At 45.9% G+C, this 14,868-nt stretch overlaps 1 protein-coding gene across 1 annotated transcript in view; it reads left to right on the plus strand.

Moving 5' to 3' along the window:
* Nucleotides 1-14,868, plus strand: part of LOC110529049 (semaphorin-3D) — a 147,607-nt gene that overhangs the window by 97,659 nt on the left and 35,080 nt on the right. The window contains exons 3-8 of the mRNA XM_036984222.2: nucleotides 5,802-5,962; nucleotides 6,811-6,873; nucleotides 7,509-7,628; nucleotides 11,064-11,157; nucleotides 12,050-12,178; nucleotides 12,812-12,954. Of these exons, the coding sequence (XP_036840117.2) occupies nucleotides 5,802-5,962; nucleotides 6,811-6,873; nucleotides 7,509-7,628; nucleotides 11,064-11,157; nucleotides 12,050-12,178; nucleotides 12,812-12,954 (710 nt within the window). The remainder of the gene's footprint in view (nucleotides 1-5,801; nucleotides 5,963-6,810; nucleotides 6,874-7,508; nucleotides 7,629-11,063; nucleotides 11,158-12,049; nucleotides 12,179-12,811; nucleotides 12,955-14,868) is intronic.

The raw sequence follows: 14,868 nt of genomic DNA on the forward strand, positions 1-14,868 counted from the left end.
GTGGGTCATCTGTTTTGAAACCTTTCATATATGAGGTAGGTCAATCTCAATGTTTGGTAATTCCCAAGTCTCTCCTGTTTTCAGGGTAACTTGACAAGGTGGATTTAAGTGAATAGAACTGATCTAGAAGGTACCGTGTAATGTGACCGTGTGACTGTGTGCGTTTGTTTGCATGCGTGTGTATTCATTTGTAGTTGTTCATAGAGATGACCTCACCAGCCCTCCAAAGATATACATCTGCTTTATGCAGTACTGAGGTCAGACTGTCTCAACTTGGCTGCTCTCTACTGCCTAACAGAATGTTGGGGGGGGGGGGGGTCCAAATGGACTGTCTCACCTTGGGTGCTCTCTCTACTACTAGACAGGATGTTGGGGGTCCAAATGGACTGTGACACGTAGAGGAGAGATAAAGCATAACTTTTCCCCCATTGAGCTCGGAAGGCTTTGTTCTGACAGAGAGCTGAATGGAGCAGAGTGCCACTAGTTCTGGAATGTGGTTATAAAGGGTTCTGGAATCCCTGGGTTGGAACTGAGGAATTTTCACATCTGTCATGAAGTCTTCTGTGATGGCTGAGGGGGACACTTCATGACTTTATACCGTCCACTGGTCCTCATCCATCTCCATCAGCAGACAGTGGGCTGTGGCGACAAGCTCAAGAGACACGTTGCACAGCGGGCAGCACAGAGGCTTTCTGTTAACAACAGAGAGAGAAAGGACTGACATTTGGGACTGAAGCAAAAACCAACAGATCAAATCAAATTGTATTTGTCACACGCACCGAATAAAACAGGTGTAGTAGACCTTGCAGTGAAATGCTGACTTACAAGCCCTTAACCAACAGGTGTAGTAGACCTTACAGTGAAATGCTGACTTACAAGCCCTTAACCAACAGGTGTAGTAGACCTTACAGTGAAATGCTGACTCACAAGCCCTTAACCAACAAGTGTAGTAGACCTTACAGTGAAATGCTGACTCACAAGCCCTTAACCAACAGGTGTAGTAGACCTTACAGTGAAATGCTGACTCACAAGCCCTTAACCAACAATGCAGTTCAAGAAATAGAGTTAAGAAAATATTTAATAAATAAACTAAAGTAAAAAATGTAAAAAATGAAATAACAATAATGAGGCTATATACAGGGGATAGTGTCAGTGTACAGGTTAGTTGAGGTAGTTTCTACATGTAGGTAGGGGTGAAGTGACTATGCAGAGATAATAAGCAGCAAGTAGCAGCAGTGTAAAAACAAAGGGGGGTGTCAATGTAAATGGTCTGGGTGGCCATGATTAGCTGTTCAGCAGTCTTATGCCTTGGGGATAGAAGCTGTTAATAAGGAGTCTTTTGGACCTAGACGTGGCTCTTCGATACCGCTTGCCGTGCGGTAACCTGTGCCCCCGCACATTGACTCTGTACCGGTACCCCCTGTATATAGCCTCCACATTGACTCTGTACTGGTACCCCTTGTATACAGCCTACACATGGACTCTGTACCGGTACCCCCCTGTATATAGCCTCCACATTGACTCTGTACTGGTACCCCCTGTATATAGCCTCCACATTGACTCTGTACCGGTACCCCCTGTATATAGCCTCCACATTGACTCAGTACCGGTACCCCCTGCATATAGCCTCCACATAGACTCTGTACCGGTACCCCCTGTATATAGCCTCCACATTGACTCAGTACCGGTACCCCCTGCATACAGCCTCCACATTGACTCTGTACCGGTACCCCCTGTATATAGCCTCCACATTGACTCTGTACCGGTACCCCCTGTATATAGTCTCCACAATGACTCTGTACCGGTACCCCCTGTATATAGCCTCCACATTGACTCTGTACCGGTACCCCCTGTATATAGTCTCCACAATGACTCTGTACCGGTACCCCCTGTCTATAGCCTCCACATTGACTCAGTACCGGTACCCCCTGTATATAGTCTCCACAATGACTCTGTACCGGTACCCCCTGTATATAACCTCCACATTGACTCTGTACTGGTACCCCCTGTATATAGCCTCCACAATGACTCTGTACCGGTACCCCCTGTATATAGCCTCCACATTGACTCTGTACCGGTACCCCCTGTATATAGCCTCCACAATGACTCTGTACCGGTACCCCCTGTATATAGCCTCCACATTGACTCTGTACCGGTACCCCCTGTATATAGTCTCCACATTGACTCTGTACCGGTACCCCCCTGTATATAGCCTCCACATTGACTCAGTACTGGTACCCCCTGTATATAGCCTCCACATTGACTCAGTACCGGTACCCCCTGTATATAGCCTCCACATTGACTCTGTACCGGTACCCCCTGTATATAGCCTCCACATTGACTCTGTACCGGTACCCCCTGTATACAGCCTCCACATTGACTCTGTACCGGTACCCCCTGTATATAACCTCCACATTGACTCTGTACTGGTACCCCCTGTATATAGCCTCCACAATGACTCTGTACCGGTACCCCCTGTATATAGCCTCCACATTGACTCTGTACCGGTACCCCCTGTATATAGCCTCCACAATGACTCTGTACCGGTACCCCCTGTATATAGCCTCCACATTGACTCTGTACCGGTACCCCCTGTATATAGTCTCCACATTGACTCTGTACCGGTACCCCCCTGTATATAGCCTCCACATTGACTCAGTACTGGTACCCCCTGTATATAGCCTCCACATTGACTCAGTACCGGTACCCCCTGTATATAGCCTCCACATTGACTCTGTACCGGTACCCCCTGTATATAGCCTCCACATTGACTCTGTACCGGTACCCCCTGTATACAGCCTCCACATTGACTCTGTACCGGTACCCCCTGTATATAGCCTCCACATTGACTCTGTACCGGTACCCCCTGTATATAGCCTCCACATTGACTCTGTACCGGTACCCCCTGTATACAGCCTCCACATTGACTCTGTACCGATACCCCCTGTATATAGCCTCCACATGGACTCTGTACCGGTACCCCCTGTATGTAGCCTAACTATTGTTATTTTACTGCTGCTCTTTAATTATTTGTTACTTTTGTTTATTATTTTTTTGATATTTTTCTTAAAACTGCATTGTTGGGTAAGGGCTTATAAAGTAAACATTTCACTGTATTTGTCACGTGTGTCAATTATAAAGAATAAATATTTGATTTGTCTGGTCACTCTACCATAAAGGCCTAATTGGTGGAGTACTGAAGAGATGGTTGTCCTTCTGGAAGGTTCTCCCGTCTCCACGAGGAATTCTGGAGCTCTGTCAGAGTGACCATTGGGTTCTTGGTCACCTCCCTGACCAAGGCCCTTCTCCCCTGATTGCTCAGTTTGGCCGGGCGGCCAGCTCTAGGAAGAGTGTTGGTGGTTCCTAACTTATTGCATTTAAGAATGATGGAGGCCACTGTGATCTTGAGGACCTTCAATGGTGCAAAAAAAATGTTGGTAACCTTCCCCAGATCTGTGCCTCGACACAATCCTGTCTCGGAGCTCTACGGACAATTCCTTCAACCTCATGGCTTGTTTTTTGCCCTGACATGTACTGTCAACTGTGGGACCTTATATAGACAGGTGTTTGCCTTTCCAAATCATGTCCAAGCAACTGAATTTACCACAGTTGGACTCCAATCACGTTGTAGAAACATCTCAAGGATGATCAATAGAAACAGGATGCACCTGAGTCTCATAGCAAAGGGTCTGAATACTTATGTAAATAAAGTATTTCTGTTTTTTTATTTGTAATAAATTTGCCCCCCCAAAAAATCGAAAAACCTGTTTTCGCTTTGTCATTGTTGATAGCTACCTCAGCAGTGGAACTGAACCAAGGAGGCCTTATACTTCTCCTCATCCTCCTCGTTCTCTCATCCTCCTCCTCCTCCTCATCCTCCTCGTTCTCTCATCCTCATCCTTGTCCTCCTCCTCCTCCTCCTCCTCATCCTCTTCGTTCTCTCATCCTCTAGACTTTAGACTCTTGTCTCTAGACTCTTGTCTCTATACTCCTGACTCTTGTTTCTAGACTCTAGACTCTATACTCTTGTCTCTAGACTCTAGACTATTGTCTCAAGACTCTAGACTCTATACTCTTGTCTCTAGACTTTAGACTCTTGTCTCTATACTCCTGACTCTTCTTTCTAGACTCTAGGCTCTAGACTCTTGTCTCTAGACTTTAGACTCTTGTCTCTTGTCTCTTGTCTCTAGACTCTTGTCTCTAGACTCCTGACTTGTTTCTAGACTCTAGACTGTACTCTTGTCTCTAGACTTTAGACTCTTGTCTCTAGACTCTTGTCTCTATACTCCTGACTCTTGTTTCTAGACTCTAGGCTCTAGACTCTTGTTTCTAGACTCTAGACTCTGTACTCTTGTCTCTAGACTTTAGACTCTTGTCTCTAGACTCTTGTCTCTATACTCCTGACTCTTGTTTCTAGACTCTAGGCTCTAGACTCTTGTCTCTAGACTTTAGACTCTTGTCGCTAGACTCCTGACTTGTTTCTAGACTCTAGTCCCTAGTCTCTAGACTATTGTTTCTAGACTCTATACTCTTGTCTCTAGACTTTAGACTCTCTTTTCTCTAGATGCTTGTCTCTAGACTTGTCTATAGAGTCTTGATAAAGTGTTGGGCCTTTGTGCTGGCTAAGTATAAATAAATAAAGTTGTTTACTTACCATACATCCTCTCTGCAACCCTTAAAATGATACCACAATGACATAATGTAGGGTTATAGCACTGTAAACATCTACTTTATAGGAGTTGTTTTGGAGTTAAATTGAGAAGCCAGGACTTTTCTTCTGATTTATCAGGAGAGAGAGCACAGAGCCGGGCTACAGGGTTAATTTGCTGTGATTGTGCAGGTCATTTTCTGCCTGGTTAAACACAAGGTCCCTAGATAGGTTGTAGAGTGCTCGCTGGTGTTGATCGACCCGTGCGTGCTGGACGGACGTGTGTGTTTTTAGGGGAGATTGTGTTGCTATGTTTATTGGAATTACACACATTGCAACTATGTACTTTCCAACTTGAGTATCCAGGGACCGTTTTTCATAAATAGGCTGATTTCATTGTTGTTTTGACTGAGTGAATGAGCTTTGATTGACATGTTGTTTATCAATCATGTCAATGTACTCAGACTACAGACTGGATTTGGAAAGCTAAAATAAAAACAGCAGTTATAATTGTATGTAGTTTTGCCAAACTGATGGTTGTGATAAATGCAGTCCAAGTTTTTTAGTGCTTGTTTTTGACCAATAGTTGCTCTCTGCCAATTCTGATTCAATTGATTCTGTTACTTCAAAACATTAACTCCCTCTTTCTCTCTCCCTCACCCCCCTCCCCCTGTCTCCCTGCCCTCTCTCCTGCTCCCCCCTCCTCCCTCTCCTCCCTCTCTCTCTCTCTATCTCCCTCACCCCCTCCCCCTCTCTCCCGCTCCTCTCTCTCTCTCTCTCTCTCTCTCTCTCTCTCTCTCTCTCTCTCTCTGTCTCTCTCCCTCACCCCCCCTGTCTCCCTCCCTCTCCTCCCTCTCTCCTCTCTCTCTCTCTCTCTCTCTTTGTCTCCCTCCCTCTCCTCCCTCTCTCTCTCTCTCTCTCCCTCACCCCCTCCCCCTGTCTCCCTCCCTCTCATCCCTCTCTCTCTCTCTCTCTCTCTCTCTCTCTCTCTCTCTCCCTCACCCCCTCCCCCTGTCTCCCTCCCTCTCATCCCTCTCTCTCTCTCTCTCTCTCTCTCTCTCCCTCACCCCCTCCCCTCCCTCTCCTCCCTCTCCCCCCTCTCTCTATCTCTCTCTCTCTCCCCCCTCCCCCCTCTGCCCCTTCCTCTCTGCAGACTTGCGTTGGATGAACAGTTCCAGTGTCTTCTGGGACAGAGGTGTGAGTGGAGGTTACCAGTCCCTGCTGCTGGATGAGGACCGTGGCTGGCTCCTGGTAGGGGGTAAAGACCACATCTACCTTCTCCACTCGGACAGCCTGGCTCTTCCTACACGCACGGTACAGACAGCACCTCAGTGAATCTCCCTATCTACTTGTAAATGTAGAGTTAAGGCCAGCACCATGCCATTACCATGACTCTGTTTTGGGCTCCTTCCCAACTGTGTTCTATTAGATCGCCACGTTCTCAATGAAACACAGAGGGGGGTATCATAAAGTAATGATAAAAGGTTGTACCGTATCCATATTTTAAGCCTCCCTCCCTCCCTCCCTCCCTCCCTCCCTCCCTCCCTCCCTCCCTCCCTCCCTCCCTCCCTCCCTCCCTCCCTCCCACCCTCTGTCTCCCTCCCTCCCTCCCTCCCTTCCCCCCTACCTCCCTCCCTCCCTCCCTCTGTCTCCCTCCCTCCCTCCCTCTGTCTCCCTCCCTCCCTCCCTCCCTTCCCACCTACCTCTCTCCCTCCCTCCCTCTGTCTCCCTCCCTTCCCCCCTACCTCCCTCCCTCCCTCCCTCTGTCTCCCTCTGTCTCCCTCCCACCCGCCCTCCCTCCCTCCCTCCCTCCCTCCCTCCCTCCCTCCCTCCCTCCCTCCCTCCCTCCCTCCCTCCCTCCCTCCTCTCCGTCCCCCCCTCCCTCCCTCCCCTCCCTCCCTCCCTCCCTCCCTCCCTCCCTCCCTTCCCCCTCCCTCCCTCCCTCTGTCTCCCTCCCTTCCCCCCTACCTCCCTCCCTCCCTCCCTCCCTCTGTCTCCCTCCCTCCCTCCCTCTGTCTCCCTCCCTCCCTCCCTCCCTCCCTCCCTCCCTCCCTCCCTCCCTCCCTCCCTCCCTCCCTCCCTCCCTCCCTCCCTCCCTCCCTCCCTCCTTCCCTCCTCTCCCTCCCTCCCTCCCTCCCTCCCTCCCTCCCTCCCTCCTTTAGATTTACTGGCCAGCTGTGGAGGAACACGTCGAACACTGCAGATTGGCAGGGAAGAACCTGTCGGTAAGTAACAGAGAGCCAGAACAAACATGGATGAACAACACGGGATGAACTTTCCCACAATGCTGTTTAGGTGCTCTGAAGATCTGAGGCCTTATTTAGTAGTCCTCTGGCACGCTCAGAGCACGTTATTGGGACGAGGCCAAGGATCCCTCACGGTGTATAATTTAAAACAAGGCCTGTCTTTATTGATGGTCTTGTTGTTGTTGTGTATTATGAGACCCAGGGGAGACGTCTCATCCCTCTGACATCTTCTTTATATTTACACACAGTAACAACCCGAGGAGACAGGACGTTCTAATCTGACAAAGGTTCAATCAATTATTGTTGGTGGATTTCTTCATTAATAATTGGCCCTGAGGCAAAGATAGCGAACGGGTTAAATGAGGCTGGTGGGTAAGAGGAACAGGATTTAGGATGGTCCTCTGTAGCTCAGGTTGGTAGGACACTTTCAACGCCATTATCAAGGGTTTGATTCTCGCTGGGGCCACTCATACTGTCTGTCTGCACACACTTTTGGATAAAAGCGTCTTCTAAATGGCCTTTATATTTAATGTTAAATCTCTGTTAACTATGACTGTACTGTAGATGTAGATGTGTGTCATGTATGTTTAATGTAAATCCTAACATTGTTTCAGACTGACTGCGCCAACTACGTGCGTCTCCTCCAGCCCTTCAATAAGACCCATGTGTACGTCTGTGGCACCGGGGCCTACCACCCACAATGCACCTACATAGACCTGGGAAACAGCACTGAGGTGAGGAAAGGGGAGAGGAGGCCCATGTGTACGTCTGTACACTTTTGTTTATTATCTACTTCACTTGCTTTGACAATGTTAACATATGTTTACCATGCCAATAATCCAGTAGAGAGAGGCTCTGACTAAACTCCCTGTACCATCTCTCTGACTAAACTCTCTGTACCATCTCTCTGACTAAACTCTGACTAAACTCCCTGTTCCATCTCTATGACTAAACTCCCTGTTCCATCTCTCTGACTAAACTCTCTGTTCCATCTCTCTGACTAAACTCTCTGTTCCATCTCTCTGACTAAACTCTCTGTTCCATCTCTCTGACTAAACTCTCTGTTCCATCTCTCTGACTAAACTCTGACTAAACTCTGACTAAACTCTCTGTTCCATCTCTCTGGCTAAACTCTGACTAATAGTCTCTGTTCCATCTCTCTGACTAAACTCTCTGTTCCATCTCTCTGACTAAACTCTGACTAAACTCTCTGTTCCATCTCTCTGACTAAACTCTGACTAAACTCTCTGTTCCATCTCTCTGACTAAACTCTGACTAAACTCCCTGTTCCATCTCTCTGACTAAACTCTGACTAAACTCTCTGTTCCATCTCTCTGACTAAACACTGACTAAACTCTCTGTTCCATCTCTCTGACTAAACTCTCTGTTCCATCTCTCTGACTAAACTCTCTGTTCCATCTCTCTGACTAAACTCTCTGTTCCATCTCTCTGACTAAACTCTCTGTTCCATCTCTCTGACTAAGCTCTCTGTTACAGTGGAGTAGGGTTAATGCTATTGCAGAGATGAAATGATTACATTGTGGTGGTAGAGATGGTTCTCTGTGGTAGAGGAGGCTAATGCTATTGTGGATGTGACATCATTCTCTGCACCGATCCACATATCAAATCAAATCAGATGTTATTGGTCACATACACGTGTTTAGCAGATGTTATTGGTCACATACACGTGTTTAGCAGATGTTATTGGTCACATACACGTGTTTAGCAGATGTTATTGGTCACATACACGTGTTTAGCAGATGTTGTTGCGGGTGTCTCAAAATGCTTGTGTTTCTAGCTTCAACAGTGCAGTAATATCTAACAGTTTCACAACAATGCAAACAAATCTAAAGGAATGTAATTAATAAAGAATATATAAATATATGGATGAGCAATGTCAGAGCGGCATAGACTGAGATACAGTAGAATAGGATAGAGTGTGAGATAAGTAATGTAAAATATGTTAACATTATTAAAGTGACTAGTGTTCCACAGCGGTGCAGTTGCCGTACCAGGCGGTGATACAACCCGGCTGGATGCTCTCAATTGTGCATCTGTAAAATTCTGTGAGGGTTTCAGGTCCCAAACCAAATTTGAGTCGCTGTTGCACCTTCATCACCACACTGTCTGTGTGGGTGAACCATTTCAGTGTGTCAGTGATGTGTACGCTGAGGATCTTGATTCTTTCTACCTTTTCCACTGTGGTCCCGACTATGTGGATAGGGGGGTGCTCCCTCTGCTGTTTCCTGAAGTCCACGATCAGCTCCTTAGTTTTGTTGACGTTGGGTGTGAGGTTATTTTCCTGACACCACACTCCAAGGACCCTCACCTCCTCCCTGTAGGCTGTCTCGTCATTGTTGGTAATCAGGCCTACTACTGTTGTGTCATCTGCAAACTTAATGATTGAGTTGGAGGCATGCATGGCCACGCAGTCATGGGTGAACATGGAGTACAGGAGGGGGCTGAGCACACACCCTTGTGGTGCCCCAGTTTTGAGGATCAGTGAAGCGGAGGTGTTGTTTCCTACCTTCACCACCTGGGGGCGGACCGTTAGAAACTCCAGGACCCAGTTACACCGGGCAGGGTTCAGACCCAGGACCTTAAGCTAAATGATGAGCTTAGAGGGTACTATGATGTTGAATGCTGAGCTGTAGTCAATGGACAGCAGTCTTACATAGGTATTCCTCTTATCCAGATGGGACGGGGCAGTGCAGATGGTGATTGCATCATCTGTGGATCTATTGGGGCGGTAAGCAAATTGAAGTGGGTCTAGGGTGTCAGGTAAGGTAGAGGTGATATGATCCTTGACTAGTCTCTCAAAGCACTTCATGATGACAGAAGTGAGTGCTATGGGGCAATAATCATTTAGTTCAGTTACCTTTGCTTTCTTGGGCACAGGAACTATGGTGGCCATCTTGAAGCATGTGGGGACAGTAGACTGGGATAGGGAGAGATTGAATATGTCCATAAACACTCCAGCCAGCTGGTCTGCGCATGCTCTGAGGATGCGAGCTTAAACACTCTTAAATGTCTTACTCACGTTGGCCACGGAGAAAGAGAGCCCACATTCCTTGGTAGCGGGCTGCGTCGGTGGCACTATGTTGTCCTCAAAGCGAAGGTGTTTAGCTTGTCCGGAAGCAAGGTGTCCGTGTCCGTGACGTGGCTGGTTTTCCACTTTGTAATCCGTGATTGTCTGGAGACCCTGTCACACACCTCTCGTGTCTGAGCGACTCCACTTTGTCTCTATACTGACGTTTAGCCTGTTTGATTGCCTTACGGAGGGAATATCTATACTGTTTGTATTCTGACATATTCCCAGTCACCATGCTTTCAGTTTGGCACGAGTGCTTTTAATAGTTTTAATAGTCACAGTAGGTACAACATATCCTATACATTTCCTGATAAACTCAGTTACCGTATCAGTGTATTCGTTAATGTTATTCTCGAAGGCTACCCGGGACATATCCCAGTCCGCGTGATCAAAACAATCTTGAAGCGTGGATTCCGATTGGTCAGACTAGCATTGAATAGTCCTCAGCACGGGTACTTCCTGTTTGAGTTTCTGCCTATAGGAAGGGAGGGGCTAAATGGAGTCGTGGTCAGATTTGCCGAAGAGAGGGCTGGAGGGCTGGGAGGGCATCCCGGAAGTTGGAATAGCAGTAGTCGAGTGTTTTAGCAGCGCGAGAACTACAGTCAATGTGTTGATAGAACTTCTATAGTGTTTTCCCCAAATATTCTTTGTTAAAATCCACTGCTACAATAAATGTGGCCTCAGGATATGTTGTTTCCTTTTTGCATAAAGTCCAGTGAAGTTCTTTGAGGGCCGTCATGGTATCGGCTTGAGGGGGAATACACACAGCTGAGACTATAACCGAAGAGAATTGTCTTGGGAGGTAATACGGTCGGCATTTGATTGTGAGGTATTCTACATCGAGTGAACAAAAGGACTTGAGTTCCTGTATGTTATCACAATCACACCATGAGTAGTTAGTCATGAAATATATATCCCCGCCCTTCTTCTTCCCGGAGAGATATTTATTCCTGACTGCGCGATCAAATGAGAACCCAACTGGCTGTATGATCTCAGACAGTATATCCCAGAAAATAGAACACAGCATGAGTAGAATAGAACTATATCGAATCTCTATGGTTCTCTGTGGGTCTCCTAGGAGCCGTTGTTCCGTCTGCAGAGCCATGCTGTGGAGTCTGGACGGGGGAAATGTCCCTTTAGTCCACGGGAACCCTTCACCGCCAGGCTCACCGGTAAGTCATATACATGTCCACATACGAAACCCTTGCAGTGACATATAGAACGTTGACAGGGACACGTGCTATATTTTCAGTATTTGAAGAGAATGACCAGGCTCACCGGTAAGTAATATATCCAGCTAATATGGAAAATATTGACATTAAGGAGACCATTTCCTCCACAATGACTTACGGAACTGTTAACGTTGACTGACACACAATATTCAATATGTGACCGATGCGGTAATCAAACCCACCCTTCCAGCCTCCAGAAATGGTGTGACCAGGAAGGGAGTTAGAGGAGAGAACCACATGATTTAGTTCTCACATAGTTTGAAGTGGACGTATATCCCGCCAGACCCCAGTACATAAAACATATGGTTCATAATTAGGGGCAACAGAGTTAGTTGCTACCACTGGGAATGAGGTCCTGCTCTGTGCGTTTTAGGAGTTCTATGGTACCTCTCTATGTGATTGAATATCCATAAGTATTTGCTGAATTCCATATTCACACAGGCTATATATATTATATAAACAATATACTGTCCAATAAATATGACAGACATATTTCAGAATAATACATTTTGATATACATTATCTTTTCCAAAAGGGTATAGCTGTAAATATATATAGTTTCCAAAACAATGAAACCGACCCAAATTACTCTTAGCCTTGTAAACCAGCCAGATTGATGCATTCAACCAAATTGACTCTACCTTGATGAGGGTCTTATGAAGATGTGTATGTATGTATGTACAGTATGTATGTATGTACAGTATGTATGTATGTATGTATGTATGTATGTATGTATGTATGTATGTATGTATGTATGTATGTATGTATGTACAGTATGTATGTATGTATGTATGTTTTCTTAAGCCAAACTCCATCCCAATCTCACCCCTAGATGGAGATTTGTATGCAGGGACATCGGTGGATTTTATGGGTACCAACGCAGCTATATTCCGTACCTCTGTGCACAGCAGCAACCAGCACTATATACGCACTGAGGCCTACCAGGACCACTGGCTCAATGGTGAGACGCAGAAGACAGAAGAGAAAGAAAACAAAAATGTCTCTATGGCAGTTGTCAAAAGATTTCCTAATTATACGTACTCAGCTAGGTCGTAGGCACAAGCCTCAACCGTTATCCTTAACTCAGCCAATTCGGGATTCTTGCCAATCTTGTCGTCATTTTGAGGAGGCAAATCACTCCAAGTCATTATTTGACATTGAGGTCTAAGACAAACGTCCAATACTGAAGTGAGTTGATGAGTCCTCATCGTGATATCTTTTGTTTCTCCCATGGAGGGCCTTAGTTTGTGGGTTTATTTTCCATTCCAGACACTCATCATGTTCTAGACTGTTCTAAAGGGTTCCTACCGATGTAGGATCTTAATTTTAGCCAATTTGTTACAGCAGGAATATAATCCTGCAGCAACAGAAAATGTGAGTTATGTGGATTAGAATTAATGGACGTTTTTCGTAAGGGGAAGTCTGAAATGTCAAAGTGGAAATCACAAACTTTAGAATCCTTCAAATACACTACAAGTTTAAAATATCCTGCAATGCAGGAAAATTATGCTGCAACAGGGGTGATCAAATTAAGATCCTACATCTGTATACTGTATTATCCTCCTCACCATGATATAATTTCCTCCCCATGCAGAGCCAGAGTTTGTGGGTTCCTTCTCCATTCCAGACACACAAAGTGTGGACGATGACAAGGTTTACTTCTTCTTAAAGGAGACAGCTGTAGAGTCCAGCCAGTGGGACAAGAGGGTTTACAGTAGAGTGGCACGCATCTGCAAGGTAAATAGGAATTCGCTACAATATTTTCACAAAGGGCTTGACAGCAGAGCCTACAGTGGCAGGCAGATCCTACAGTAACATCAGAGCCTACAGTGGCAGGCAGATCCTACAGTAACATCAGAGCCTACAGTGGCAGGCAGATCCTACAGTAACAGCAGAGCCTACAGTGGCAGGCAGATCCTACAGTAACAGCAGATCCTACAGTAACATCAGATCATACAGTAACATCAGATCCTACAGTAACATCAGATCCTACAGTATCATCAGATCCTACAGTAATAGCAGATCCTACAGTAACAGCAGATCCTACAGTAACATCAGAGCCTACAGTAACATTACATCCTACAGTAACATCAGAGCCTACAGTATCATCAGATCCTACAGTAACAGCAGATCCTACAGTAACAGCAGATTCTACAGTGGCAGGCAGATCCTATATACTATATTAACAGCAGATCCCACAGTAACATCAGATCCTACAGTAACAGCAGATCCTACAGTAACATCAGATCCTACAGTAACAGATCCTACAGTAACATATCCTACAGTAACAGCAGATCCTACAGTAACATCAGATCCTACAGTAACATCAGATCCTACAGTAACAGCAGATCCTACAGTAACAGCAGATCCTACAGTAACAGCAGATCCTACAGTGTCAGGCAGATCCTACAGTAACAGCAGATCCTACAGTAACAGCAGATCCTACAGTAACATCAGATCCTACAGTAACAGCAGATCCTACAGTAACAGCAGATCCTACAGTAACAGCAGATCCTACAGTAACATCAGGTCCTACAGTAACAGATCCTACAGTAACACATCCTACAGTAACAGCAGATCCTACAGTAACATCAGATCCTACAGTAACAGCAGATCCTAAAGTAACAGCAGATCCTACAGTAACAGCAGATCCTACAGTAAGATCAGATCCTACAGTAACAGCAGATCCCACAGTAACAGCAGATCCTACAGTAACAGCAGATCCTACAGTAACAGCATCCTACAGTAACAGCAGATACTATATTAACAGCAGATCCTACAGTAACAGCAGATCCTACAGTAACAGCAGATCCTACAGTAACAGCAGATCCTACAGTAACATCAGATCCTACAGTAACAGATCCTACAGTAACATATCCTACAGTAACAGCAGATCCTACAGTAACATTAGATCCTACAGTAACAGCAGATCCTACAGTAACAGCAGATCCTACAGTAACAGCAGATCCTACAGTAAGATCAGATCCTACAGTAACAGCAGAGCCCACAGTAACAGCAGATCCTACAGTAACAGCAGAGCCTACAGTAACAGCAGATCCTACAGTAACAGCATCCTACAGTAACAGATCATACAGTAACATCAGATCCTACAGTAACAGATCCTACAGTAACATCAGATCCTACAGTAACAGCAGATCCTACAGTTTCTGCAGATCCTACAGTTTCAGCAGATCCTACAGTAACAGCAGATCCTACAGTAACAGCAGATACTATATTAACAGCAGATCCTACAGTAACAGCAGATCCTACAGTAACAGCAGATCCTACAGTAACATCAGATCCTACAGTAACAGATCCTACAGTAACATATCCTACAGTAACAGCAGATCCTACAGTAACATTAGATCCTACAGTAACAGCAGATCCTACAGTAACAGCAGATCCTACAGTAACAGCAGATCCTACAGTAAGATCAGATCCTACAGTAACAGCAGATCCCACAGTAACAGCAGATCCTACAGTAACAGCAGAGCCCACAGTAACAGCAGATCCTACAGTAACAGCATCCTACAGTAACAGATCATACAGTAACATCAGATCCTACAGTAACAGATCCTACAGTAACAGCAGGTCCTACAGTTTCTGCAGATCCTACAGTTTCTGCAGATCCTACAGTTTCAGCAGATCCTA

Source organism: Oncorhynchus mykiss, chromosome 7 (assembly GCF_057628025.1).
Source record: "Oncorhynchus mykiss isolate SJ-2025 chromosome 7, ASM5762802v1, whole genome shotgun sequence".
NCBI classification, from domain to species: domain Eukaryota; kingdom Metazoa; phylum Chordata; class Actinopteri; order Salmoniformes; family Salmonidae; genus Oncorhynchus; species Oncorhynchus mykiss.